General features: G+C 42.7%; 1 protein-coding gene and 1 non-coding gene across 5 annotated transcripts in view; both read right to left on the bottom strand.

Annotated features, from left to right (window-relative positions):
• Positions 1-9,967: 9,967 nt before the first annotated feature.
• On the bottom strand, positions 9,968-10,027 carry LOC117082901. The gene has a single exon (XR_004436827.1). It is a non-coding gene; the product is annotated as a U7 small nuclear RNA (small nuclear RNA).
• Positions 10,028-16,916: 6,889 nt separating this feature from the next.
• Positions 16,917-26,865, bottom strand: part of EPC1 (enhancer of polycomb homolog 1) — a 117,818-nt gene continuing 107,869 nt past the window's right edge. For 2 of the 4 annotated variants that reach the window (XM_033209550.1, XM_033209547.1), the window contains exons 11-15: positions 22,323-22,441; positions 22,174-22,242; positions 21,191-21,332; positions 20,719-21,082; positions 16,917-18,302 (exon numbers count right to left, since the gene is read on the bottom strand). In XM_033209550.1, the coding sequence (XP_033065441.1) occupies positions 18,230-18,302; positions 20,719-21,082; positions 21,191-21,332; positions 22,174-22,242; positions 22,323-22,441 (767 nt within the window). In that variant the 3' untranslated portion in view covers positions 16,917-18,229. The remainder of the gene's footprint in view (positions 18,303-20,718; positions 21,083-21,190; positions 21,333-22,173; positions 22,243-22,322; positions 22,442-26,865) is intronic. The other 2 variants (XM_033209551.1, XM_033209548.1) reach the window with 1 other exon arrangement.

Here is a 26,865-nt window from a genome sequence, read left to right as displayed (position 1 = left end):
TTTGGGGTACAGGAGGGGGAATGGACACCGAGAGGTGTCACCTACTTCTTGCGGGCTGAAGACCAACATTGGCCAGCTGAGATAAAAGCATATATGGGGAGCTATGCTCCCTACCCCACCGCCCTGGCGACCCGTGGGGCCTGGATAAAGGTAACCAGAAATTAACTGCCAGAGCTGTAGGAGATAGTGTGAACTGGATGTCTGTCCTGCCCCTTTACCCTGCAGAGGAGGAGGCTGAGTTCCTGTGAGGCCTTGGCAACCTGCAGGACTACAGTGTGGCATGGTGTGGGACCAGACTGTGGCTCTGGAGGGCAGTGCAGCCTCTCTCCAACGCATTTCTCTGCCTTCAGGCAGGAAGCCAGAAAACAGGGTTTGTAAGAACTGAGTCCCAGGCTTGCATGTGATAATACGTTTTATATCTGCACCAGATGGCAGGCAGCTTATTAAAAGAATGGGCGTTAGTGTCAGCTAGACATGGGTTCAAATCTGAGCCACTTATTTGCTCAGGTGATGATTCAATTTTGAGATAGGGTCGCATTCCCTTCACCCAGGCTTGGAGTGCAGTGGTGGAATCATGGCTCACTACAGCCTCAACTTCCCAGGCTCAGGTGATCCTCCAAACTCAGCCTCCTGGGTAGCTGAGATTACAGGTGTGCGCCACCACACCTGGATAATTTTTGTATTTTTAGTAGAGATGGGGTTTCTTCATGTTGGCCAGGCTGGTCTTGAACTCCTAGGCTCAAGTGATCCTCCCACCTCGGCCTCCCAAAGTGGTGGGATTACAGGCATGAGTCACCATGCCTACAGGTGATGATTCTGAGTTTCATTTCCCACATCGATAAAATGAGAATATGAGTACAGTTTTCTTTCTGAAAATTCAGTGAGCATATGAATGAGAATCCAAAAGATCCCTCTGGGTATCTCTTATTAAAGTGTAGATGCTGGATTAGTTATTGGGGGTTGCTGAGAATCTGTATTTTTTTTTTTCTTTTTTTTTTTGAGCCGAAGTCTCACTCTTGTCCCCAGGCTCTGGAGTGCAGTGCTATAATCTCAGGTCACTGCAACCTCCGCCTCCCAGGTTCAAGCGATTCTCCTGCCACAGCCTCCCAAATAGCTGGGATTACAGGCGTCTGACGCCATGCCCAGCTAATTTTTGTTTTTTTAGTAGAAACGGGGTTTCACCATGTTGGTCAGGCTGGTCTCGAATTCCTGACCTCAGGCGATCCATCTGCCTCAGCCTCCCAAAGTGCTGGGATGACAGGCATGAGCCACCGGACCTGGCCGAGAATCTATATTTCTAACAAGTTCCCTTACCAAATGGGAAACTTAAATTTTTAAAAAAGATTTGTAAGTTTTAATTCTCAAAAAATTTTGTCCTTGCAAAGAAGCTGGGAAAAAAGTAGTGCAAAGAATTTCCACAGAGCCTTCACCCAATTTCCCTAAAAGTTAATATCTGAGATGCCATCACAGGTCAATGATCAAAACAAGGAAACTGACACTGTAGCAATGCTATTAACTAATCTTCAGACATTTTTTGAATTTCATCAATTTTCACACTATTGTCCTTTTTCCAGACAAGGATCCATGAAAGATCACACAGATTTAATCATCCTGTCTCCTCGGACGCCTTTCATCTGAGTCACATTATACACAGACTTTCAGTGAGAGGCAGCTATACCAACAATGATAAACCGTTTGAATTTCTTTCTTTCTTTTGAGACAGGGTCTTGCTCTGTTGCCCAGGCTGGAGTGCAGCCATGTGATCATAGCTGACTGCAGCCTCCATCTCCTGGGCTCAAGAGATCCTCTCACCTTAGCCTCCCTAGTGGCTGGAACCACACATGTGTGGGGCTAATTTTTAATTTTTCTTTTTTTTTTTTTTTTTTTTTGAGACGGAGTCTCGCTCAGCCCAGGCTGGAGTGCTGTGGCCAGATCTCAGCTCACTGCAAGCTCCGCCTCCCGGGTTCACGCCATTCTCCTGCCTCAGCCTCCCGAGTAGCTGGGACTACAGGCGCCCGCCACCTCGCCCGGCTAATTTTTTTGTATTTTTAGTAGAGATGGGGTTTCACCGTGTTAGCCAGGATGGTCTCGATCTCCTGACCTCGTGATCCGCCCGTCTCGGCCTCCCAAAGTGCTGGGATTACAGGCTTGAGCCACCGCGCCCGGCCTATTTTTAATTTTTCATAGAGATAGGGGACTATGTTGCCCAGGCTCCTGCTTGAATTTCTTACACTTGTTTGAATTCAAGTGGTTCTTCAAAAAGTGTTTATAAGATTCACCTAGAGAGCTTGTTTTACCTGTTCACTCCCAGAGAAACAGATTCTGTAGGGTTTGCGTGATGTTAGGGGGATATGCTTTTTTTTTTTTTTTTTTTTAAATTTAAGACAGAGTCGGCCGGGCGCGGTGGCTCAAGCCTGTAATCCCAGCACTTTGGGAGGCCGAGACGGGTGGATCACGAGGTCAGGAGATCGAGACCATCCTGGCTAACACGGTGAAACTCCGTCTCTACTAAAAATACAAAAAGTAGCCGGGTGAGGTGGCGGGCGCCTGTAGTCCCAGCTACTGGGGAGGCTGAGGCAGGAGAATGGCGTAAACCCGGGAGGCGGAGCTTGCAGTGAGCTGAGATCCGGCCACTGCACTCCAGTCCGGGCGACAGAGTGAGACTCCGCCTCAAAAAAAAAAAAAAAAAAAAAAAAAGACAGAGTCTCACTCTGTCACCCAGGCTGGAGTGCAGTGGTGTGATCTTGGCTCACTGCAACTTCTACCTCCTGGGCTCAAACAATTCTCCTGCCTCAGCTTCTGGAGTAGCTGGGACTACAGTTGCATGCCACCACACCCAACTAATTTTTTATTTTTAGTAGAGATGGGGTTTCACTATGTTGGCCCGGCTGGTCTCAATCTCCTGACCTCAGGTGATCTGCCTTGGCCTCCCAAATTGCTGGGATTACAGGTGTGAGCCACCGCGCCTGGCTTTTTTTTTTTTTTTGACAGAGTCTCACTCTGTTGCCCAGCCTGGAGTGCAGTGGCACGATCTCAGTTCACTGCAACCTCCTCCCAGGTTCAAACAATTCTCCCATCTCAGCCTCCCTAGCTGGGATTACAGGCACGACGAGCCACCAAGCCCGGCTAATTAATTTTTGTATTTTTAGTAGAAACGGGGTTTCACTATATTGGCCAGGCTGGTCTCGAACTCCTGACCTCAAGTGATCCTCCTGCTTCAGCCTCCCAAAATGCAGAGATTACAGGCGTGAGCCACCGCGCCTGGCCAGGATATGCATTTTTATCAGCGAGTCAAGTGATTCCTATGTGGGTGATTGGAGGACCAGACTTTGAGAAACAGTGTCCAAAAGTGTAAGCATTTGCTGTGTGATCCCTCTCTCCTTACATAGGGAAAAACTATCTATGTTTAAAAACACTTCAAAGCATTCCAATCACATGGTGACATTTCTAGAGATAGCCTGTGTGTAGCCCTGTTCCCAATCTCTATCCCTCTTGATAACACAAGTGGAGGCAAAACGGTACGCTCTGTTTTTGCACTTTGCACTTTCTTTGGTCACCTAACTGGGCCTTTCATTGTCCACGTTTTCTGGGCAGCTGTGCGGTTTCGCTCGTTCCCAAAGATTGCCACTAGGGGGCACCAGTGACTTCAGTGACTTCCCCCATCACTAATCAAGTGACCAAATTAGCAGGCAATTACCAAATGTTTAGAGAGAAGGTAGAATGTTTTATCAGCCAGTTTACCACCTATGGCCTCACAGATCTGGCTCTTTTTGCTTTTGATTACATTACAGTGAATTTCAGTGCCACTAACTTTGGGCCATCTCCCTATCTACATTAGAATGAATTCCAGAGCCACTAACTTTGGTCCTTCTATCATTAATATTTAAAGAGGTGTGTTTGCATGGAGATGTGGGGTGCGTAGGCTTGGACCAGGACCGAGGACATCTGCCGGACAGGGGTTTGGTCCGAGCTGTTTTGGGCAGAAAGGGCAGCTATGAAAAATGCAGCAGCCCTGTAGAGGTCCAAACACAGAACTGCAGGCTTGACGCTTCCCCGACCAGGTCTCTCTTACCCTTTTTACTTCCCTCTCCCCAAGCCTCTTGCTCCAAAAGAAGACAGTGAACACTCCCGGTGTGGCGGTTCACACCTGTAATCTAGCACTTGGGGAGGCCAGGGCATGAGGATTGCCTGAGCCCAAGAGTTTGAGACCAGTCCTGGCAACATAGTGAGACCCTGTCTCTACAAAAAATAAATATAATAAAAATCAGCCAGTCGTAATGGTGCACACTTGTCCCACCTACGAGGGAGGCTAAAGTGGGAGGATCACTCGAGCCTGGGAGTTCAAGGCTGCAGTGAGCTGTGGTTGTGTCGTGCCACTGCACTGCACTCCTGACTGGGTGACAGAGTGAGACCCTCTCTCTCTGTGTCTCTCAAAAAAAAAAAAAAAGAAAAAAGTGAACAGAAATAATACCTTTTGTTTTTTTGCGATGGAGTTTCGCTCTTGTTGCCCAGGCTGGAGTGCAATGGCGCAATCTCGGCTCACCGCAACCTCTGCCTCCCAGGTTGAAGCGATTCTCCTGCCTCAGCCTACCAAGTAGCTGAGATTACAGGCATGCACCATCATGCCCAGCTAATTTTGTATTTTTACTAGAGACGGGGTTTCTCGGTTTTGGTCAGGCTGGACTCAAACTCCCGACCTCAGGTGATCCGCCTGCCTTGGCCTCCCAAAGTGCTGGGATTACAGGCATGAGCCATCGCACCCAGCCAAAAATTTTTAATTGCGGTAAAATACATATGGCATAAAAGTTACATCTTATTTTATATATATATATATATAAAATAAAAATATATATGTGTATGTGTGTGTGTATATACATATTTATTTATTTAGAGACAGGATCTTGCTCTGTCACCAAGGCTGGAGTACAGTGGTACCTTGAACTCTGGGACTCAAGTGATCCTCCTGCCCCAGCCTCCTGAGTAGCTGGGACTACAGGCACACTACACCCAGCTAATTTTTTAATTTTTTGTAGAGACAGGGTCTTGCTTTCTTGCAAGACCTCTTAGCTTCTTAGGTCTCAAACTCTTAGCTTCAAGCAATCCTCCTGCCTCAGCCTCCCAAAGCACTCGATTACAGACTCTAGCCACTGCACCCAGCCTTTCTTTATTTTTATTTTTATTTATTTATTTTTTTGAGACAGAGTCTCACTCTGTCGCCCAGGCTGGAGTGCAGTGGTGGGATCTCAGCTCACTGCAAGCTCCGCCTCCTGGGTATAGGCCATTCTTCTGCCTCAGCCTCCCGAGTAGCTGGGACTACAGGCGCCCACCACCTCGCCCGGCTAGTTTTTTGTATTTTTTAGTACAGACGGGGTTTCACCGTGTTAGCCAGGATGGTCTCGATCTCCTGACCTCATGGTCTGCCCGTCTCGACCTCCCAAAGTGCTGGGATTACAGGCTTGAGCCACCGTGCCCGGCCCTTTCTTTATTTTTAAGTGTGCAGTTCAGTAGTCCTAAGTATCTTCACATTGTTGTGCAACCAATTTCCAGAGTTCTTTTCATCTTGTAAAACTCCAGCCTGGAGTGCAATGGCGTTAATCTCGGCTCACCGCAACCTCCGCCCCTCCAGGTTCAAGCAATTCTCCTACCTTAGTCTCTCAAGTATCTGGGAATACAGGCACCCGCTACTGAGCCTGCTAATTTTTTGTATTATTAGTAGAGACGGGGGTTTCACCATATTGGTCAGGCTGGTCTCAAACTCCTGACCTCAGGTGATCTGCCCACTTTGGTCTCCCAAAGTGCTGGGATTACAGGCGTGAGACACTGCGCCCAGCCTCCTCTTGTAAAACTGAAGCTCTATACTTATTAAATATCAATTCCCTGTTTCTGCCTCCCTTAGTCTCTGGTGACCATCTTTCTGCTTTTTATTTCTATGAGTTTGAGTACTTTAGATACCTTATATATGTGGAATCATACCGCATTTGTCTTTGTGTGACTTTTATTTCACTTAGCATAAGGTCCTCAAGGTTCATCCATGTTGTAGCATGGGACAGGATTTCCTTTTTTAAGGCTTACTAATATTCCATTGTATTTATACACCACATTTTCCTTGTTGATGGACACTTTTGTTTGTTTCTACATTTTGGTTATTGTGAATAGTGTTGCTATGAACGTAAGTGTACAAATATCTCTTCAAGACCTTGCTTTCAATTCTTTGAGATGGATACTTAGCAGTGAAATTCCTAGGTCATATAGTAATTCTACTTTTTTTTTTTTTTTGAGACAGAATCTGGCACTGTCGCTCAGGCAGGAGTGCAGTGGCACGATCTCAGCTCACCGCAAGCTCCACCTCCCAGGTTCACACCATTCTCCTGCCTCAGCCTCCGCAGTAGCTGGGACTACAGGCGCCCACTACGCCCAGCTAATTTTTTGTATTTTTAGTAGAGACGGGGTTTCACTGTGTTAGCCAGGATGGTCTCGATCTCCTGACCCCGTGATCCACCCGCCTAGGCCTCCTAAAGTGCTGGGATTACAGGCATGAGCCACCGCGCCCAGCGAGTAATTCTATTTTTAAGTTTTTGAGCAACTGCTCTACTGTTTCTTATAGTGGTTACATTATTTTACATTCCCACCAACCAGTGCAGAAGCGTTCTGACTTTTCCACATTCTCGCCAACACTTATTGTTTGGCTTTTTTATTTTATTTTATTTTATTACTATTATTTTTTTGAGACGGAGTCTTGCTCTGTGCAGTGGCAGGATCTCAGCTCACTGCAAGCTCCGCCTCCTGGGTTTACACCATTCTCCTGCCTCAGCCTCCCGAGTAGCTGGGACTACAGGCGCCCGCCACCTCGCCCGGCTAGTTTTTTTTTTTTTTTGTATTTTTTAGTAGAGACGGGGTTTCACCATGTTAGCCAGGATGGTCTCGATCTCCTGACCTCGTGATCCGCCCGTCTTGGCCTCCCAAAGTGCTGGGATTACGCTGGGATTACAGGCTTGAGCCACCGCGCCCGGCCTTGTTTCCCTTTTAAAAAAACAATAGTAGGCCGGGTGTGGTACGATTACAGCTGAATGCAGCCTCAACCTCCTGGGCTCAAGCAATCCTCCTCCCTCAGTCTCCTGGGTAGCTAGGACTACAAGAATGTGCCATTATGCCCTTTTTTTTTTTTTGGTAGAGATGGTGTGTCAGTACGTTGCCCAGACTGGTCTTGAAATCCTGGCCTCAAGAAATCCTCCTACCTCGCTCTCCCAAAGTGTTGGGATTACAGGCATGAACCTCCGAGCTGAGCCAGAAGTTTCACATTTTGATGTCATCTAATTTGTGCATTTTTTCTTTTGTTGCTTATGACTTTGGTATCACATCCACTAAATCTCACCAAATCCAAGAAGCTTTTTCTTTATATTTTCTCCTAAAAGTTCTAGAGTTTTCAGTCTTACATTTATTTATTTTATTTTTGAGACGGAGTTTTGCTCTTGTTGCCCAGGCTGCAGTGTAGTGGCCTGATCTTGGCTCACCACAACCTACCTCCGCCCCCTGGGTTCAAGTGATTCTCCTGCCTCAGCCTCCCGCATAGCTGGAATGACAGGCATGCGCCACCATGCCCAGCTAATTTTGTATTTTTAGTAGAGATGAAGTTTCTCCATCTTTGTCAGGCTGGTCTCCAACTCCTTACCTCAGGTGATCTCCCCGTCTTGGCCTCCCAAAGTGCTGGGATTACAGGTGTGAGCTACTATGCCAGGCTTATTTTATTATTATTATTTTTTAAGACAGAATATCATTCTGCTGTCCACTCTGGGGTGCAGTGGCACAATCTTGGCTCACTGCAACCTCCACCTCCCACGTTCAAGCAATTGTCTTGCCTCTACCTCCCGAGTAGCTGGGGTTACAGGTGTGCGCCACCATGTCCAGCTAATTTTTGTATTTTTAGTAGAGATGTGGTTTCACCATGTCGTCCAGGCTGAGTCTCGAACATCTGACCTCAAGTGATCCGCCCACCTGGGCCTTCCAAAGTGCTGGGATTACAGGCGTGAGCCACTGTGCCTGGCTTCTATATCTGTCTTAATGGCATGACCATACCGTTTTGATTACTACAAGTTTTAGTAAGTTTTGAAATCAGGAAGTGTGAGCCCTCCAATGTGGTTCTTTTTCAAGATTGTTTTGGCTACGCAGGATCCCTTGACATTTAGGAAGAGTTTTCTATTTCTGCAAAAATTGCTGTGGTAATTTTGATAAGGGTTGCATTAAATCTGTAGCTCACCTTGGGTAGTGTTGATATCTTTTTTCTTTTTTTTTGAGACAGAGTCTCGCTCTGTCGCCCAGGCTGGAGTGCAGTGGCCGGATCTCGGCTCACTGCAAGCTCTGCCTCCCCGGTTTATGCCATTCTCCTGCCTCAGCCTCCCGAGTAGCTGGGACTACAGGCGCCCACCACCTCGCCCGCCTAGTTTTTTGTATTTTTTTTTTTACTAGAGACGGGGGTTTCACTGGGTTAGTAAGGATGGTCTCCATCTCCTGACCTCGTGATCCGCCAGTCTCGGCCTCCCAAAGTGCTGGGATTACAGGCTTGAGCCACCACGCCTGGCCTGTGTTGATATCTTAATAAGTCATCCTATCCACGAACACAAGAGGTCTTTTCATTAATTTGTGTCTTTTCTTCAGCCATGTTTTGTAGTTTTCAGTGTATAAATCTTTCATCTCCTGTTTAAGGTATTCCGAAGTATTTTATTCTTGTTGGTACTATTGTGTCCGGAATTGGTGGGTTCTTGGTCTTGCTGACGTAAAGAATGAAGCCATGGACCCTCCCGGTGTTACAGTTCTTAAAGATGGCGTGTCCGGACTTTGTTCCTTCAGACGTTCAGATGTGTCTGGAGCTTCTTCCTTCTGGTGGGTTCGTGGTCTCGCTGACAGGAGCGAAGCTGCAGACCTTTGCAGTGAGTGTTACAGCGCTTAAAGGCCCGGCGCGTCTGGAGTTGTTCCGTCTTCCCGGTGCGTTCCTGGTTTCACTGGCTTCAAGAGTAAAGCTACAGACCTTTGCGGTGAGTGTTACAGCTCATAAAGGCAGCCTAGACCCTAAGAGAGAAAGAACAAAGCTTCCACAGTGCAGAAGGGGAATGGAGTGGGTTGCAGCTGGTTGGCTGGAAAGCCTGCTTTTATTCCCTTATCTGACCTCCCCCCCCACATCCTGCTGATTGGTCCATTTTACAGAAAGCTGATTGGTCTGTTTTACAGAGAGCTGACTGGTCCATTTTGACAGGGTGCTGACTGGTGCATTTCGTATCCCAGAGCTAGACACAGAGTGCTGATTGGTGCATTTACAATCCTCTAGCTAGACATAAACGTTCTCCAAGTCCCCACTAGATTAGCTAGAGGTAGAGCATGGTTGGTGCGTTTACAAACCTTGAGCTAGACACAGAGTGCTGATTGATGTGTTTACAAACCTTGAGTTAGACACAGAGTGTTGATTGGTGCATTTACAATCCTTTAGCTAGACACAGAGTACTAGACTGAAAAGTTCTCCAGTCCCCAACAGACTCAGAAGCCCAGCCGGCTTCACCCCTGGATCGTGCACTGGGGCCCCAGTGGAGCTGCCCGCCAGTCCTGCGCCTCCTGCACCAGCACTCCTCAGCCCCTGTGCGGTGGAGGTCCGGGGTGCTGGTAGGGGAGGCTCCAGCCGCGGGGGAGTCCACCGCGGTGGGGAGGGGGAAGAAGTGGGGGTAGTGGAAAGTGGGTGGGGGATTAGGGCATGTGGGCTGCAGGTCGGGAGCCCTGCCCCACGGGAGGCAGCGGAGGCCCCGTGAGAACTCGAGCACAGTGCCAGCGGGCTGGCACTGCTGGGGGACAGAAAGGCAGCGCATCTGCAGCTTCATTCTTGAAGTCAGCGAGACCAAAAACCCACCGATTCTGGACACACTATTATAAATGGATTGTTTTCTTAATTTTTCTGTTAGTTCTTCATTCTTTTTTTTTATTTTTATTTTTACCCAGTGAAAACTGGAAAATATACTGGACAAATTCTAAAAAAGCTGTACCACATTTTTCAAACTTCATGTATAAAAACAAGAGACTTTCCTGTGATTTTTTATCTTGCAACTTTGCTGAATCTATTTATTATTTCTTTTTCTTTTTAAATATGTATATTTCTTTCTTTCTTTTTTTTTTTTTTGAGACCAAGTCTTGCTCTGTTGCTGAGGCTGGACTGCAGTGGCGCGATCTCCGCTCACTGCAACCTCCGCCTCCCAGGTTCAAGCAACTCTCCCTGCCTCCGCCTCTGGAGTAGCTGGGATTACAGGCGCCCATCATTGCGCCTGGCCAATTTTTGTATTTTTAGTAGAGACAGAGTTTTGCCATGTTGGATAGGCTGGTCTTGAACTCCTGACCTAAGTTGATCTGCCCCCCTCGGCCTCCTAAAGTGCTGGGATTACAGGCGTGAGCCACCGTGCCCGGCCTGCTGAATCTATTATTTCTAACAGGCGTGTGTGTGTGTGTGTGTGTGTGTGTGTGTGTGTGTAGTCTTCAGGGTTTTCTACATATAAGATCATGTTATATGGAGAGATAATTTTACTTCTTCCTTTCTGATTTAGATGAGTTTTATTTCTTTTCCTTGCCTAATTGCTCTCACTGGGACTTCTAGTATTATGTCCAATGGAAGTGGTGAAAATGGGCATCCTTGTCTTGTTTCTGATCTTAGATGAAAACTTTTTACTCTTTTACCATTTAGTATAATGTTAGCTGTGGGGTTTTCATATGTGTCAATGAAGAGTTTTCACGCAGAACACTTCCGACATTAAATATATGGAGTTTTTCCACACCAACAACTAGTTTTCCAACCCTCTGGACACCAACTGGGTGTCCTACAGTTCAATGCTGACACTGCCTGGATTTAGTATAGACCACACAGGCTAAGGGCTCAGTCCTACAAGACCACCCTCATTCCAGACACCAGTCACAGGTCCCAGGTTGCCACCTGTACTTCTGACTAACTGTAATTGGGTATAAATTGGGAGTTCCTATGACCATCCACCCACATTCAGGTTTGATAGTTTGCTACAATGGCTCACAAAACTCAAGAAATGGCTTTACTATTACCAGTTTATTATAAAGAATACAACTCAGAAACAGCCAAATGGAAAAGATGTATAAGACAAGGTACAGGGATGGGATGGGGTTGGTGGTGCTGAGCTTCTTTTTTTTGGGGGGACGGAGTTTCGCTGTTGTTGCCCAGGCTGGAGTGCAATGTCCCGATCTCCGCTCACAGCAGCCTCGGGCTCCCGGGGTTCAAGCGATTCTCCTGCCTCAGCCTCCTGAGTAGCTAGGATTTCAGGCGCCCACCACCACGCCCGGCTAATTCTGTGTTTTTAGTAGAGATGGGGTTTCTCCATGTTGGTCAGGCTGGTCTCAAACTCCTGACCTCAGATGATCCACCTGCCTCGGTCTCCCAAAGTGCTGGGATTACAGGCATGAGCCACCGTGCCCGGCCTGGTGGTGCTGAGCTTCTGTACCCTCTCTGGGCGTGCCACCCTCCCAGCACCTTGATGTGTTCACCAATCCAGAAACTCTCTGAGCCCTAGTATTTAGGGGGTTTTATGGAGGTTCCATTAATTAGGTATGACTGATTAAATCATTGGCCATTGGTAATTGAATCCAATCTCTAGCCCCTCTTCACTTCCTTCAAGGCTGGGGGTCAGACTGAAAGTTCTAGTCCACTAGTCACATGGTTGGTTCCTCTGGCAATCAGCCCTCATCCTGGAGCTGTTTAGGGGCCCACAAACAGTCACCTTATTGGCATAAACACAGGTATTGTTGAAAGGGGCTGGTTACGAATAACAAGAGATGCTCCTTTCACCGCTATCACTGGGGAAATTTCAAGGGTTTTGAACCAGGGACAAAGAACAAATATATACATTTCTGATGATCACCTCTTTATTATGCTGTGGTAGTTTCCCTCTATTCTTAGTTTGTTGTGTGTTTTTCTCATGAAGGGTATTGAATGTTGTCCAATTCTGTGTTAGTTGAGAAGATTGTGTTTTTTTCTATCATTCTGTTAATGAGGTGTATATTACATTGATTGATTTTCATATGTTGAATCATCCTTGCATTCTGGCAATAAATCCCATATGATTATCTTGTATAATCCTCTTAATGTGCTTCTGATTTCTGTTTGCTAGTATTTTGTTAAAGACATTGTAAGCAGGCTGGGCATGGTGGTTCATGTCTGTAGGTCAAGGTGGGTGGATCACTTCAGGTCAGGAGTTCAAGACCAGCTTGGTCAACATGGTGAAACCCTGTCTCTACTAAAAATACAAAAATTACCTGGGCATGGTGGTTGCCTGTAGTCCCAGCTACTCAAGAGGTTGAGGTTGGAGAATTGCTTCAGTCTGGGAGGTAGAGGCTGTATTGAGCCAAGACTGAGCCACTGGACTCCAGCCCTTGGGTGACAGAGGGAGTCTTCATCTCAAAAAAAAAAAAAAAAAAAAATGTAAGAAGACAGGGAGGGTCTCCAGGGACTATAGGAATTTAATCAACTTGAGCAATCAGCCTTTTTTTTCCCCAAACCCTGTATGGAATGTGGTCACCTAGTTAGTTTAACACAGCCCCTGACAGACCCCAGCAACTTATAGATGAACCCCAGTTAACTTTCCTCATTACTATGCCAAACTCTGGACACACCCTGGGAGGAGCTATCACTTTATTACCATAATACATGATCTATGTGCTGACATGATTCATTGCATCTGTGCAACTGGGACCCTCTCCTCTATGTGCAATGATGCATCCTCTCCCATCTCCATCACCCATCAAACCCTCCTGTCACTTTCCCTCAGGGAGACACTGCTTTGGAGAATGTGCCCAGTGCTCTCTTTTTTTTTTGAGACAGAGTCTCGCTCTGTCGCCCGGGCTGGAGTGCAGTGGCCGGAGCTCAGCTCACTGCAAGCTCCGCCTCCCGGGTTTACGCCATTCTCCTGCCTCAGCCTCCCGAGTAGCTGGGACTACAGGCGCCCGCCACCTCGCCCGGCTAGTTTTTTGTATATTTTAGTAGAGACGGGGTTTCACCGTGTTAGCCAGGATGGTCTCGATCTCCTGACCTCGTGATCCGCCCGTCTCGGCCTCCCAAAGTGCTGGGATTACAGGCTTGAGCCACCGCGCCCAGCCAGTGCTCTCTTTATGTGTGCCAAGTAATAAAATTCATGTTGATTAAAACCCACACTCTCATGGGGAGTTGTCTGTTACTCGCCAGGTGGATGAACCCTGGTTTTTTTTCTGGGTAACAAATCTTACATCAATACTCACAGCAGGGATATTGGTCTGTGGTTTTAATTTCTTGTATTATCTTTGCATAAATAAATAAATAAATAAATAAATATATTTTTAAGACGAGATCTTGCTCTATCACCCAGGCTGGAGTGCAGTGGCACAATCTTGGCTCACTGCAACCTCTGCCTCCCGGATTTAAGTGATTCTCCTGCCTCAGCCTCCTGAGTAGTTGGGATTACAGGCATACACCACCTTGCCCGGCTTATTTTTGTATTTTTGGTAGAGATGGGGTTTCACCATGTTGATCGGCTGGTCTTGAACTCCTGAACCTCAGATGATCCACTCACCATGGCCTCCCAAAGTGCTGGGATTACAGGATTACAGGTGTGAGTCACTGTGCCTGGCACTTTTATATATTTCACTACAAGTTTATATAAAAAATAATAACTGTTTAGCAAGCAGTTCATTAAATGCCTGAAAATGTTAACAGCTGATTCTCATGAGCCAATGTGAGTGGGCTCCAGTATATCTTGGCCAAACTTTGCATGTCTTTTGCAATTTAGGCCACAGTCAACTGAGTCAATTTCTCATAGTAATAGAACAGGAAATGAAGGGTATACGTGCCTGTAACTTATTTGGCAAAAAACTGAAAAACCAGAACAAATACCAAGCTGTGAATTACTTCCCAAATGCCTATCTGAATGCATCATCTTAACAGCATAAAATTCAGTCCTTTTTACTCAAAGGCATTGTGTACTTTATCCTTTTTTTCCCTCTAAACATTGGAGCGAGTGAATACTGTACTTGCATATCTCATTTAATTCTCTCAATAATGAACAATGTGGGTACTATTTTTCTCCCCATTTTAGACACTTAAGTTTAGGGAAGGTAAGTGACTTAAGCAAAATCACACAGCTAGCCGGCGATACAGCCAGGATTTGAACCATAGCTGCCTGGACCTCAGTGGTCATCTGATCACACCTTTACACATCTACAATAGCACATGACATAGTTAATATTTGTTGAATCAATGTGCTATTTGTCTATTTATTTATCTATTGCTGCTATTTTCAAACTTTAAAAAAATTGCAGAACACTTGTTGAAAGAATTCTTACATGGAACACCAACATATAACATAGATAAAAGTAGATCTGCTCTGCTGAGTATTAGTGAGGGCTGTGAAGCCCCCTGCCTACCTATCTGTAACATATTATGCATTAATATTCATGAAAAAGGCCAGGCATGGTGGCTCACGCCTGTAATCCCAGCACATTGGGAGGCCAAGGCAGGTGGATCACCTGAGGTCAGGAGTTCGAGATTAACCTGGCCAACATGGTGAAACCTCGTCTCTACTAAAAATACAAAAATTAGCCAGGTGTGGTGGCACATGCCTGTAATCCCAGCTACTCGGGAGGCTGAGGCAGGAGAATCGCTTGAACCCGGGAGGTGAAGGTTGCAGTGAGCTGAGATTGCACCACTGCACTTTTTAGCCTGGGAGACAGAACCAAACTCCATTTCAAAAAAGAAAAACAAATTCATAGAAAAAAACCTTCTAAATTTGGAGTTCAGAAAACAATTTACATCGTTCTTCTGAAAAAATAAAATTTATATCTAGGGCAAAAAGTCACAGTTTGGGAGGTTTTCTGGACTTCTTCTCATGAAATGGACAAAGGTGTAACAATGCCAGGAGTAATAGAATTAACAGGACCAATTTCTTTAGGAACACAATAGGAATGCAGGTTACCAAGGAAGCTATGCTTAAACCTGTTTCCAGGCTTCTCCACATAGGAGTGGTGGGCTAACAGCACCTTTGGTGTCTGGCAGATATGTGTTTAAATCCTAGACCGTCAATCACTATCTGACCTTGACTGAATCCCACCTACAGTTATGGTGATAGTCCTAGAATCTACTTAAAAGTGTTCTTGTGAGGATTAAATGAGATAATGACTATGCATAGGATCTGTTAAATACTCCATAAGTGATAGTTATTAGACTAGGTCTCAAGGTTTCCTGGTAACTTATTTCTCATTTTCCCTAAGGTTCTAGTGTTTAAATTGCTCTTTTGCATCAGGTCCTTTGGGTTATTACAACATTGGTAGGGAAGTATATGGAAAGATGGAAATTTTAGAGGCCAAAACCTCCAGCTTTAGCTAAATGCCCTTATTTTAACATGGACAAAAACTAATTTGTATTTTTTCTGCATCTCACAGTTAGTCTGGTCAGATAAGAGGATAAATGCTACATGGAAGTGCTTGTCACTTATGAACCCCAATGTAAGACCCATTTAATTGTTCCCAAACCATTTATACATGTGCCTGTAGACAGCAGGTATACTAAGCAGATTTTGAGGACCCAGGCCTTGTTCCATCTGTTGATTTCAGAAATTTTAATTCTAATTATTCCTGAGTACATTTAAGCCAGCAATCTACCACTTAAATTTTAGTCACTCTGATCAGTCACTAGAAAAAGGCAGCTTTTTGTACTTTCTCCTTAGATATAGAACAGAATAAACAAAAAGTTATGCAAACTGGAAGTTTACCCTTTAGAGACAAGGAATTCTCTTCAAGTCAAGAGAAAGTGGAACCCCCTATCCTTGGCAGCTGTTTTACAGATTTAATCCTACTCTTGGTGATCGCATCCAAATTCATGGCTTTGAACTTCAACGATGAAGATGACTCTCAAGTTTTGATCTCCAGCTCAAACCTCTCCTCCAAACTCCAGACTTTTACATATGCAACTGCCTACATGGAAATCTCTATTTGGATATCTAACAGTGTGAAGCTGAATTTTGGATCTCACAAACCCACTCCTCCCACAGTGCTTTCCACCTGTGGTCAGTTGCTCAGGCCAAATACCCTGAAGTCATCCTAACTCTTCTCTTTCTCAAGCCCCTTACATCTAAATTCAGTAAGCAAATTTTAATAGGTCCCTTTAAAGAACAGTATCCACTTCTCACTACCATCCTTGGCCTTACTGTCCTTGTCTCTCACTTGTATTACTGCAACTAGCTTCCTAAATGGGCTCCTCCTGCAGTCTGTTCCGAATAACAAAGCCAGAGTGGGCCTCTTCGGACCATGTCACTCCATGGCTCCAAACTCCTTTCTCAGAGGAAAAGCTAATGTCCTTAAATCATCCCCCAGTCCACCGTGAGCTGACTCCCTGCGGCCCACACGCCCCACCCCAGCAACCTCCAGCCCCAGTGCTGTTATCCAGCAAAGTACACATACTACCACCTCGGGATCTCTGTACTTCTGTCTGCCTGGAATACTTTTCCTTAACTTTCAGTCTCTGATGAAACGTAACTGCCTGTGAGCCCTTCCTTGACCACTCTACTTGAAACTGCAACCTCCAACCTTCCTGGGCACTGTTTGTTCCCTTCCTTCTTTTACTTTTCTTCCGAATACTTGTCATAATATATTTTAAATGCATTTATTTATTTATTCTCTCCCTATGAGGGTATAAGCTCCATGCAGGCAGGAATTATTTTTTCCCCCCAGCTGTAGGACCTAAAGTGGTCCCAGGCATTGTAGTCATTCAATAAATAACTGTTGAAGAAAATGAACTTAAAAGTCATCACCCTGCATTTCCATTCCCTCCTTTATGGAATGATTCTAATATAGGTCACACAGAGGTTCTTGGGTTGAAAACAAAAGCAAAAGACCACTACACATTAGTTTGTCAACATGTAATGCCCTGGGTTTATTTTGTGAGAATTCTATCACAATTTTTCCAGGTGGGATTAAAAACCTTAAGGATAATGTATGCCATTGGACTGGGCATTCAGACTTCGGTACTGACAAAGCACTAGTAGTAGTCTGTTAAGTACCATTCTCTTCACAGAAGAGAGGTCAAATATTTCCAAAGGAAGGCACCCGATATTTGTGGTTCTGGCCTTGCAGCCTTCTGGAGAATCTTAAAAGGAAAAAAGCTGGCTGGCTGTTTTTAGAAACTGGAATGATGATACATGTACAGCAATTACTGCATTCTTCTCCCTTATATCCTTTTCGTAAGAACAAGTAAAGAATGAAGTCTTTTAAACAATTCGACAATAAAAAAGTACAATTGTTTTTTTTTTGTGCTAAAAAAAAAGGGCAAGACAACATAAACTCCAGTTGTAAGGACTCCATTTGCATACTTGATTTAACACTTTTTGGTGTGGAAGGAAATGGGACTACTGGGCTGTTTGCAGAGCAGCAACATAACATTAGTGCTTTAAGTACCAGAAACCACCCACAGCTTTGTGGGCAAGTTGGGGATGGAAAGATTCAAGAGACTTCATTTTTAGCTTGTTACTTGTCCTAATGATAGTAGACCAGGAAGATCCCCATTTAATAGTACATTCCCCATTTTTAAAAAAACTGATGCCTTTTTTTTTTTTTTTTGTAAAATTCTGTATGTATGTCACCATTTTTTTCACATGATACACAGAAAACTCAAGGACCCAGAGGGGAACCAAGTTATGTTATACCATTTACAAAATACCAAGGAGTCCACAGCTACCTAACACATTTACTACAGCACAGGAACCAATGAAGGTACAGTGTACAAAAAACTGTAAACACGGCACAATAAATAGATAAAACAGCAGGTTCCGCACCATGCACATGATGTGATGACACTTCATCTCTATACAATCTCACATCTCACACTCTTTGTTGCAATTGATTTCCCTCCCACCCCCCACCCCCAAGTGCAAAGCATCACAAATGAACATTTCTGTATTCAAGTAACATATATACAAGGGTATACAAATATGCAGTACTGTACAGATAATTGCTGTATTCTTAATTTACAGATGTTGATTTTTTTCCTATTAACAGTAAGAAAAGAAAAATTGAAGCATGAGAGATGAGCATTGCTGTCAAGTCCCCACAGCTGCCACAGAAACGCATGTGCTGCTTTCCATCATCCCTTGCATTCAAAATGCTACTGATGCATAGCACCTAATCAAGTCCCCAGGCTGCAGTTCCACTCCGGAGGAAGCTACGTCACCTCCATCGCTACTGTGTTGTCTGCTATGTTGTTCAGTGCTGGCTTTTCTGATTCATGATTTTCCCTGTTGAAATAAAGTTCAATCAATTACTTATCTACAACATAAAAATTCAGCAAATGAACATTATCTTCCCAACAAAAAGTTTATTCTTATTGACAGGAAGAAATTGAACTCTTTGGGAACATGCTAGCAAGTAGAGGAACAGGAATCTTTATAGTTTATTATCAGAAATCAGGCTAATGTTGACTATAAATAAATTCCACAGTCAACTATATTACCATCAAAATTACAGTAGTACTCAAACAACCGAGATATTAAAAACAAAGAATTCCCATGTTTTAGTAACTGTTGTTTCAAGTTTCTTCTCTATTAAACCTTTCAAAAGAGTTTTTAAAAAGGAAACAAACATGACTGAGATTCATGTCAGGCTTTAAATCAGTGTAATATATGGAGCTGAGTGGCACAGCCACAGAGCTCGAGGGTCCTAGTGGTTCTACAGCCTAGACTTTTGAGTGTCCTCAGAGAAATATATTAACTTCTCTGCATCTCTGTTTCTTCATCTTTAAAAACAAAAGGACAAGTGATATGAAAATTCTATACATGGCAAACATTACATGGTTAAACAATTCTAGAGCAATAAAATCATAATATGAGTCAGAATTATAGCTGATAGATTAGCTATATAATTAGACCCAGAATACTAGTAAGAATGGATTGAATTAAGCAGATAATGACTATTACTTAAATTCAAAAGCAGACAGAGATGCATGGTTTGGAAACTACAGGCCACAGTTCGTTGCTACAAACGCTGCTTTCTTCTGGGCCACTCCTGGCAGAGACAGTCTACCACTCTGGCATTTAAAGTGCTCCAGGAGTCTGGAATGGCTTCTCCTGCCATTCCAATGTCAACTACTAACCTTCCCAAGCCTATAGAAAAACCAGTTTACTTGTTAACTTCTAAACACTTGTATTTCCTCAACTTTGTATTTTCACTCAGCCTCAAATTTGTTTTTCACTCCACCTGCCAGAAATGCTTTTTCTTTCTCCTCTTTGCCCAAAGACTAACACAGACTGAATCTGGTCTTATTTTGTTAGAACAGTCCCAGAATTCCCTGTGCAAAATAAGACTTCTCCCTATACTAAAATTACAGCCATCATCTATACAACTAATTTAACAAGTGTATAATGCTTTGTGATATCTACAGTTAGCATGATTGAACTTCTCACTCTTTTATGCCTGGCTGCAGTTATAACTAAACTGAAAACACCTTTTTCTTTTGCTTCTCCCACAGTACCTTGTAGACAGCAGGACTGTAACTACCATTAATTCTACAACATAATGGAGCATCAGCAAAATTCTCAACTGTCCACTGAAATCCAAGAAGGCAAGTTAGCACAAAAAAATAATGGTTTCAGAGTTGACCTGGCATGAATATTGTAAGTCTTTACATTAAGAAGAATAGCTTAAGGCCAGGCGCAGTGGCTCATGCCTGTAATCCCAGCACTTTGGGAGGCCGAGGCAGGCTGATCACCTGAGGTCAGGAGTTCAAGACCAGCATGACCTGAGGTCAGGAGTTCAAAACCCCATCTCTGCTAAAAATGCAAAAATTAGCCAGGCATGGTGGCGCATGCCTGTAATCCCAGCTACTCAGGAGGCTGAGACAGGAGAATCACTTGAACCCGGGAGGCAGAGGTTGCAGTGAGCTGAGATTGTGCCATTGCACTACAGCCTGGGTGACAGAGCAAGACTCCATCTCAAAAAAAAAAAAAAAAAAGAATAGCTTAGCACACCAGTGATGGGGGGGGGGTTCTATCAATTCTACCTGTTTACATGAGAAGCTGTGGAAAAAAAATCATAAAAGAAACGTTCTAAAGAGAACTCCTTCCATCCAAAGATGGAAGAAAAATGAGAGCATTATATGGTTTTTTTTTTTAGACAGAGTTTAGCTCTTGTTGCCCTGGCTGGAGTGCAATGGCGTAATCTCGGCTCATTGCAACCTGTGCCTCCCGGGTTCAAGCAATTCTCCTGCCTCAGCCTCCTGAGTAGCTGGGATTACAGGCATGCACCACCATTCCCGGCTAATTTTGTATTTTTAGTAGAGATGGCCTTTCACCATGTTGGATTGGCTGGTCTTGAACTCCTGACCTTAGGTGATCTGCCTGCCTCTGCCTCCCAAAGTGCTGGGATTACAGGTGTGAACCACTGTGCCTGGCATAATCTATTGCTATAGTAAGAAAGGGACGTTCCAAATCATATATGCAATATTCACTATACCAGTTAGTTCAAATTCTTAATATTGAATTAAGTGTTCAAGAACTGTTTAGTTCTTGAATAAATAAGTGATCAATTCTCAACTATACATTTTTAATGTATAAAAAGAAAAGAACAGGAAGCACAAAGAAATAGGTAAAGAACAATGCTGGAGGACTGAGGTTAGATTTCCTATTCCAGGTATGTTAGGCTAAAATAACTACTCACCTTGGAACTGAATCTACAGAGGATGAAGATGGGACCTTGGAAACTTGACAGTTTGCTGCGGCAGCCAGCTTTAAGGCAGATGATGGAACAGCACTTAAAGTCCTCGGTATATGTCGTGCATTTATTGGGGCAATAGAGTTTACAGTGGCAACTGATGAAGGTACAGTTAATCGAATGTTGTTCCCAATCAGAACCTGAGTTGTTGCAGAATTGGCAGCAGTTACTTGATGACTCAGTGCACTGTGGGAACTTGAAGTCTGTGTAATATTTGAAGGCTGTAACAAAGCTGAACCTGCCGTTGATGGACTTGTATGTACAAGTGCTGTTGGTGTAGTACTACTGAGGTGTAAGCCCTTGTATACTCCTAGAGAGAAAAAGAAAGAAACATCTAAACAACGTACAACTTTGCTGTTTATATTATAGATATATGTTATAAATATAACCCAAACAATTTAAATGTCTTTATTCTTACCTGAGGCTGGAAGGACACCATTCACCCCGATTCCAAGCACCACATCATCCTTCATCTTGAATCCCATCAGTTGCTCTGATGTCACCAAAGCAGAAGCAGCAAACTGAGCACTAGCAGAATCCAAAGTCTTAGAAACAAAACCCTAAAAAGAAAATACAAAAGAAATCTAATCAGTATATAGTATCAAAACAGTATCAAAGCTACACATGTATACCAAAATCAGTTTGAATATAGTAAGTAAAAACGGCAAACCACTGAAATCTTTCTTTTTTAGTACCTTGAGATGCAACAGTAATTATCTCTTTTGATAGTCATATATTTGAAAAATGAAAAGTAATCTAAGTTGTACATTTTGCTTCATATGTGACAATATATAATATGTATAAGTCGATTACCAAAATAAGCCTTCTATAATGTGGAAACAGCAAACCTCCAACACAAAATGTTGGACAAGAAATACGCTAGTAAACATTTCAGTGATTTGCAAATCCATATAATGAATAAATATGTAAACTTCCTTCACCTAACTTATACACACACACGTATGTATACACACACAATGAAAGGCACCTTTGGGATAAGATAACTATCCCTTTAGAAATGGAAGCAACAAAATAAGACATAATTTAACCTAGAAATTGACAGGCCCCTCAACTTTTTAAAAATAAATTTTTCCTGCAAGATGCATAGAGACTCAAACCTCAGCTTTATGTCCTACATGTGTTTAAATGGCAAACATTTATCATGCTTTAGGTTTAAAAGTTATCTCTTTCAACAGTAGGAAAGGTTATTTTTGCATAATTTAAAAAGTCTTAATAATAATTAACATGCCCAAGAGAATGAACTGGGTGGGGTTATATATTCAAGAGGTACATTAACGGACTACAGGTCAGATGGGAAGACAGTATCTTCATCTCATTTAACTAAGTGCTTTAGTTTTACTTTTTAAAATAGGGAGCAGAGGCAACAGCTTCCATACTCACCTGTAGTGTTCTTTCTAAACCCTGTATATTCAGGCGAAAGCCACTTTTCTGCTGGTTAGATGCAAGGTTCTATGACAACAGTTGGTAATTAGAGATGAACTCTGGTGGGAAACAATGAGGGATAATCATAAGACAGACAAATCCCTCACCTGTGATGTGTTGGTAGAGGAATTACTATTTGCTTGCTGTTGCTGAATTTGTGCAAGCTGCTGTTTCTGCATGAGTGCCAGTTGCTGTTGATGTTGCTGGTATTGTTCGGCTGTAAATGCTGAACATAAAATAAAGACACACTTTATACAAATGCCCAGCTGTCATATATGTCTTACAATACTAAAACGAAAATTCTGCATTAAAAGAAATTTGTGCAAAATTGAAGCATCTGACAAAGGATCATGATCCTGCTAAAGATCACTTCTAAATGAAAATTTCTGTGTTTCTGCTACCACATTTAACAAGAGTGGCATGAATTTAAAGAAAAAAAAAATTAAACTTCCTGAATTAAACACAGGAAAGAGAACTTCTCACTTCCCAAATTTCAACACCACTATTTTTTTTTTAAGCTGTGACACTTGTTCTAGACAGTGTAGAAAGGTAGTATCAGCTTTTAAAATCCATAGATTTGGAATCCAACTTTGCACTGAGCTTGAGAGAAATTCTGGTAATTACCATTTGATTTCTATTTAATTCATATCTTCCCAATGCATTCAGATGATCCCTAACAGCTCTGTGTATATATACTAATTGTTCTACATATTTTCTAATTATAGTCATTAAAAAATTTTCCTCTATATGAAAGATTACAGTTGTTGGTTGGTTGATTGCCTTTTTTTTTTTTTTTTTTTAAAGAACTCATCCTTGGCCGGGCGCGGTGGCTCAAGCCTGTAATCCCAGCACTTTGGGAGGCCGAGACGGGCGGATCACGAGGTCAGGAGATCGAGACCATCCTGGCTAACATGGTGAAACCCCGTCTCTACTAAAAACACAAAAAACTAGCCGGGCGAGGTGGCGGGCGCCTGTAGTCCCAGCTACTTGGGAGGCTGAGGCAGGAGAATGGCGTGAACCCGGGAGGCGGAGCTTGCAGTGAGCCGAGATTGCGCCACTGCACTCCAGCCTGGGCGACAGAGCGAGACTCCACCTCAAAAAAAAAAAAAAAAAAAAAAAAAAAAAAGAACTCATCCTTTAAGTTTAACTAACAGGAAGAAAAGAGGCTCCCATGTTAAGGTTAATTAATTTTCCCCACCCAATTAACCCACCTGGAAAAAATCCAGTCAATAAGAACGGAGTTGTTTATGTTGATTTACTGTACAGAATGATGTCTGAGGAAAGACACTGTGTTATGCTACTTATGTTTGTCTATGGAGAGCTCAGTTCTAAAAAAAACAAACAAAAAAATGTTCATTTATTACCCCCCCAAAAAAGTGTGTGAAGTTTTTAAAAAGGAAACCTTTTTCTCTTTTTTTGCCAATTAAAAAAAAAAGCACATACAATCACAATACCTCTGACTTTAAAGGCGTCTTTAAGAAGACTGTGATGTTTGTTTGAGTAATTAATTAAAACAAAAAAAAGATTTATCATGCATCCCTGGCTACCAGGGAATCCATAAATCATGCACATTTCCTCAATCTAAAGTTTAATGTTTTCAAAATACTGTCACCTGATTTGTTCTTAATGGCAGTTTGATAGTTTAGCTAGAATATCACTTCAAGTCTTATAATTTTCACTTATATAACTCATGAAGAATCTTTCTTTATCCTCCAGGATATAGTTTCTGCCTGGTACAACTAGAAAATGCTTAGGTACACATTCTGCCATATTTTGAATGGATCAGAAAATTGTGAAATAATATTCAAGAAAACCTCATAAGTTATTAGTATCTACACAGGCTCTCATACTTGAGTCAAACTAAGTTTTTGGGTTACAAGGGCAAAAAAGTAACTTCTTGTTGGAAATTGGTTTTCTTATTTTCTGTGTGTTAAAATCTGTTCAGTTGGTATCTGTCCTTTGATGAGCTCCTTTTCCTACTATGTTTGTAATTCACAAATCTGCAATCTATAGAAAAGATTTTTATTGATAATAGAATGCTCCCTAAATACTGACATTAAAATAACTGTCAACATGATCATTTCCATATAAACAGAAATGTGTTGTTTTTAAACTTGAAGAAAATCTAAAAAGAAAAGGTCAATGCTGCCCTAAAACAATTTCATAGTTAATATTCCCCTTATGTTTAAAAAATATCCATGAAAAGCAATTATTTAAATGTAAGGATCCTTGATTCACTAGATACTTTTGCCAATATATTTTTGAGATTTACAGCTGAATTTCCTGCGTTTGAGTGTCTGGCCTAAGCCTTGGCTTTTCTAGTAGAGAATGCTCGGTAAATTTAAAAGCAAACCATTTTTGGAAGGTCAGGTCATTACACATATAGAAAAACCGTAATTTAGCATTCACCGAATGTCTATGTATGAAAGTCCATATAGATGAAAGAAAGTATTCTTTCGTAGAACTTTGCTGGTGTGTGTGTTTAATTAAACATTTATCAGGAACTAATTAGAAATTGACATGAATAAAGTCCAAATATTTTTGCCTTATTTAACATCTTAATCCTGGGTCTTTGAAGGTCTTGTGAATTTCACTTCTTAACAACTGTTAACTTCTTCCTAACGCAGACTTGGAAATAAAAATGCAACCAAGGCCAGGTGCAGTGGCTCACACCTATAATCCCAACACTTTGGGAGGCCAAGATGGGTGGATCACAAGGTTAGGAGTTTGAGACCAGCCTAGCCAAGATGTGAAACCCCATCTCTATTAAAAATGCAAAAATTAGCTGGGTGTGGTGGCACGAGCCTGTAGTCCCAGCTACTTGGGAGGCTGAGACAGGAGAATCGCCTGAACCCAGGAGGTGGAGGGTGCAGTTAGCTGATACCAGGCCATTGCACTCCAGCCTGGGTGACAGATGAGACTCTGTCTCAAAAAAAAAAAAAAAGAAAAGAAAAAAAATGCAATCAACATTTTAGATTACTATGTTAGCCTATTTGTTAGATAGGCTTCTATTTGTTATTTGTCTTCTACAGAGTCTAGTTATGATATTTTTCCTGGACACTTTTGGCAAAGTCTAAGAAAAATGCACAGAGTAACCCGTAAGCTGAAAGTGGTGGTAACAAAAACCATCGTCTAGGGGCCAAAAGACCTTGACATTCTTAGTCCTCAGCTCTATCATAACTAGCTCTGTATTTCTGGGAAAGTTAGATCTTTTGGGACTCTGTGTCTTCATCTAAAATGAGAAAGACAGGGTGGGCGCCATGGCTCACTCCTGTAATCCTACACTTTGTGATGCTGAGGTGGGTGGATCACCTGAGGTCAGGAATTTGAGACCATCATGACCAACATGGTGAAACCCCATCTCTACTAAAAATACAAAAACTTAGCCAGACGTGGTGGCACACGCCTGTAATCCTAGCTACTCAGGAGGTAGAGGCACGAGAATCACTCGAACCCAGGAGGCAGAGGTTGCAGTGAGCTGAGATTGCACCACTGCACTCCGGTGTGGGCCACAGAGTAAGACTTCATCTTAAAAATAAATACATACATAAATAAAATGAGAATGAGATTAAATTAGGTGATCATTAAGGTCCTTTTCAGCTATGAGATGCTAAGATTTTATATTTCTTCTGAGAAATAAAGTTCAATTCCTAAAGAAGGTTCCAGTGTGAATGAGTAGAAAAACTTGGACAAAGGTAGTAAATATGGGCAAATGAAATCTGAACTGGGTTTTATACATTATTTATCCAGAAAAAGTTCCCGGGTCTTTATCCTGAGATGACCTCAAGTCATGATACCATTATAACCTGAAAGTCTTAACCAAATGCTAAATGGAAATAAGACAAAAATGACCACCACCCTCACCCTCTCTAAATGTCTATGAATGGATTGAGATATCAAGGTAGAATATTTTTAGGTTGTATGTTTACCTCCTGATATGGTGTGGGAATCAAGTTTGTAATTCACACAAAGGTGGGCAAGATGGTTGTTGTTGACAGAGGACCAAATCTAGAGTCAGAATCCTTTCACAAAACCAGAAAGTTTTGAGGTCAGGAAGGACTCTTGGAGGTTGTAGGATTTCTTCCTACAACCTCACCTAGAGATGAAGAAACTTCTGAGGTCACACAGATGTAGTAGTGGAAGGAAAAGAGAACCCCAAAGCAATGAGATTTAAAATTGAAAAACAGACAAAAATTCTTGGATTTAATATTTATAAGAAATCTAACTTCTGATGTACCAACAGTATGAATCAAGTGCTTAAAAAGCCCGCATACCTAGAGCACCTGACAAACAAGGGTCTATGCAGGGAGAATCCTATGTATGGGACAGGATTAAAAGCTCCAAATATTTAACCAGGAACGGGACTAGGAAAGGAAACATGATAGGACTTCAACTGTGTGAAGGCCATCATGATGCTGGTGGGGGAGCAAACTCACTCGGTATGCTTCCATGAGCAAACCAGGGACCTGCAACTTTAAATTTAAGAAGGCAGTTTTTGGTTCAATAGACAAATGTTCTAACCAAGATCCTCAAATAACTCGATCTAGAAAGTTGTTGAATTTACCTTCACTAGAAATACTTAGGCAGAAGTAGAAACTATCTTTGTTTTGGTAGCTTCTAAGTAACCAATTCTCTGGGGCAGAATTTTTT

Source organism: Trachypithecus francoisi, unplaced genomic scaffold, assembly GCF_009764315.1.
Source record: "Trachypithecus francoisi isolate TF-2019V2 unplaced genomic scaffold, Tfra_2.0 Lachesis_group9, whole genome shotgun sequence".
NCBI classification, from domain to species: Eukaryota; Metazoa; Chordata; class Mammalia; order Primates; family Cercopithecidae; genus Trachypithecus; species Trachypithecus francoisi.
This window is presented reverse-complemented; position numbering and strand designations above follow the sequence as displayed.